Source organism: Nesoenas mayeri, assembly GCF_963082525.1.
Source record: "Nesoenas mayeri genome assembly, chromosome: 3".
In the NCBI taxonomy this organism is placed as follows: domain Eukaryota; kingdom Metazoa; phylum Chordata; class Aves; order Columbiformes; family Columbidae; genus Nesoenas; species Nesoenas mayeri.
The window spans coordinates 10,744,904-10,746,889 of record NC_137544.1 but is presented as its reverse complement, the minus strand read 5'-3'; the positions used below and the strand labels follow the sequence as shown (position 1 = coordinate 10,746,889).

Below are 1,986 nucleotides of genomic sequence, written 5' to 3'. Positions count from 1 at the left end.
CTCTGTGAATTGAGACCAAAAGGGCATTTCAGTTCAAGTCTGCTACTTCTCTCACTTTATAATTCCTCTGTTCCCTTTTGGCCAAAACCTGGCAGGAGAGAGGCTCAAACACGATGAATTTTTTCGCTTAAGGAAGGGGTCAAGTCCTGCTTTTTTTTTCCAGTAATATCCACCGAAAGCTTTTGTTTTATTTAACCGCCTGCAATAACCTCAGTTCCGCTTTGCCTGGGATTTACAGACGGCGCCCGGGACACGGAGATTTTCCCTGTGTCTCGGCCCAGGGTCTTACGACTGGTCACCCCGAGCGCCGGGGACCACGGCGGGGATCGGCCGGGACCGGATCGGCCGGGACCGGACCGGCCGCAAAGCCGCCACCCCGGGCCCGGGAGGGCGGCTGGAGCCGCGCTGCGGGGGAAAGCTCCTCGCCAGCTGCACGGCGCAGCCCGGAGCCCTGCCCCGGGTCCCTCTGGGGGTGCGGAGACCGGCCCCGCTCACCTCCCAGCCCCGCCTGCCGCCTCACGGCCCTGTCCCGCCGCCGCCCAGCCCGGCTCCAGCCGCCCCACAACCAGCGGCCCCGATGACCCCGCCCGGCCCTGTTCAACCCCGGTCCCCAGCGCCGGTCCCCAGCCCCGGTCCCCAGCCCCCGCTCCTGTCCCCGCCGCCGCGGGCGCCGCTCACTCCCCGCTCCCCCGCCTCCCCGCGCCCCGCCTCCCTCCCGCAGTACTCCGCCAATCGCGGCTCTCTCCGCCGGGGATGACCTCACTCTTTGCTTTCCCATTGGCCGGCTATATTAAGAAAGTCGCGAGCGCCTTTAAATAGCGGCGCCGGCCCGCAGCTTGCGGCAGTGGCGGCGCGGGGCGGGAGGAGTGGAGCTTGTGCTTCCCCTGCGAAGGGCTGAGCCGGGCGGGACCCACGGCGCTTGCTGCGGCCGTAGAGCTCCCCTGAGGCGGGGGACGGAGTGCGCGGTGCCAGTGAGAGGACAGCGGACAGCGCGCCCGCCTGCCTGCGCGGGCCCGGCTCGCCACGGTGCCCTGTGAGAAGCGAGAGGAAGGGGGAGGCGGCGGCCGCGGGGAGGAGGGCGCTGCCATCGTCCTGCTGCACGGCAAGGCCAGCTTGGCGAGCCTGGCCATGGCCGCCATCCGCAAGAAGCTGGTGGTGGTGGGGGACGGTGCCTGTGGTAAGACTTGCCTCCTCATCGTCTTCAGCAAGGATGAGTTCCCCGAGGTCTACGTGCCCACTGTCTTCGAGAACTACGTGGCTGACATCGAGGTGGACGGCAAACAGGTGGAGCTGGCCCTGTGGGACACGGCCGGCCAGGAGGACTATGACCGACTGCGACCCCTCTCCTACCCGGACACTGACGTGATCCTCATGTGCTTCTCTGTGGACAGCCCGGACTCGCTGGAGAACATCCCGGAGAAGTGGGTGCCTGAAGTTAAGCACTTCTGCCCCAACGTCCCCATCATCCTGGTGGCCAACAAGAAAGACCTGCGCAACGACGAGCATGTGCGCAACGAGCTGGCCCGCATGAAGCAGGAGCCGGTGCGCACCGAGGACGGCCGCGCCATGGCCATCCGCATCCAGGCCTACGACTACCTGGAGTGCTCCGCCAAGACCAAGGAGGGTGTCCGGGAGGTCTTCGAGACCGCCACCCGGGCAGCTTTGCAGAAGCGCTACGGCACCCAGAACGGCTGCATCAACTGCTGCAAAGTCCTATAGGGTGCGGCTGGAGCGCGGCGCTGGGCACAGCGCCTGGGTCACCCCTTGGCAGGCGGAGAGGAGCTGGGTTATGCACGCACACGGCATCTGCCTGTCCCCCCGCTGGGGCTGGCGATGAATCGGGGTGGGGGCTAAGGGCGGGAGTGCGCTCCCTTAGCCCTGGCCAAAAGGGGTTGTGCTGGCTCAGCCGTGGGGACAGAGGGAGGGTGGGATTGCATGCCCTGAGTCTTGGGATTAAAGTGAGGAGAAGCCTTCTCCTGTCACCGG

The 1,986-nt window shown here is 66.4% G+C and overlaps 1 protein-coding gene across 1 annotated transcript; it reads left to right on the top strand.

The window, feature by feature from the left end:
• Positions 1-1,128: 1,128 nt before the first annotated feature.
• Positions 1,129-1,780, top strand: RHOB (ras homolog family member B; the record flags this gene model as incomplete). Its single annotated transcript, XM_080342483.1, has 1 exon — positions 1,129-1,780. The coding sequence occupies one exon, from the start codon at positions 1,129-1,131 to the stop codon at positions 1,717-1,719; it is 591 nt and encodes a 196-aa protein (XP_080198609.1). The 3' UTR covers positions 1,720-1,780.
• Positions 1,781-1,986: the final 206 nt, after the last annotated feature.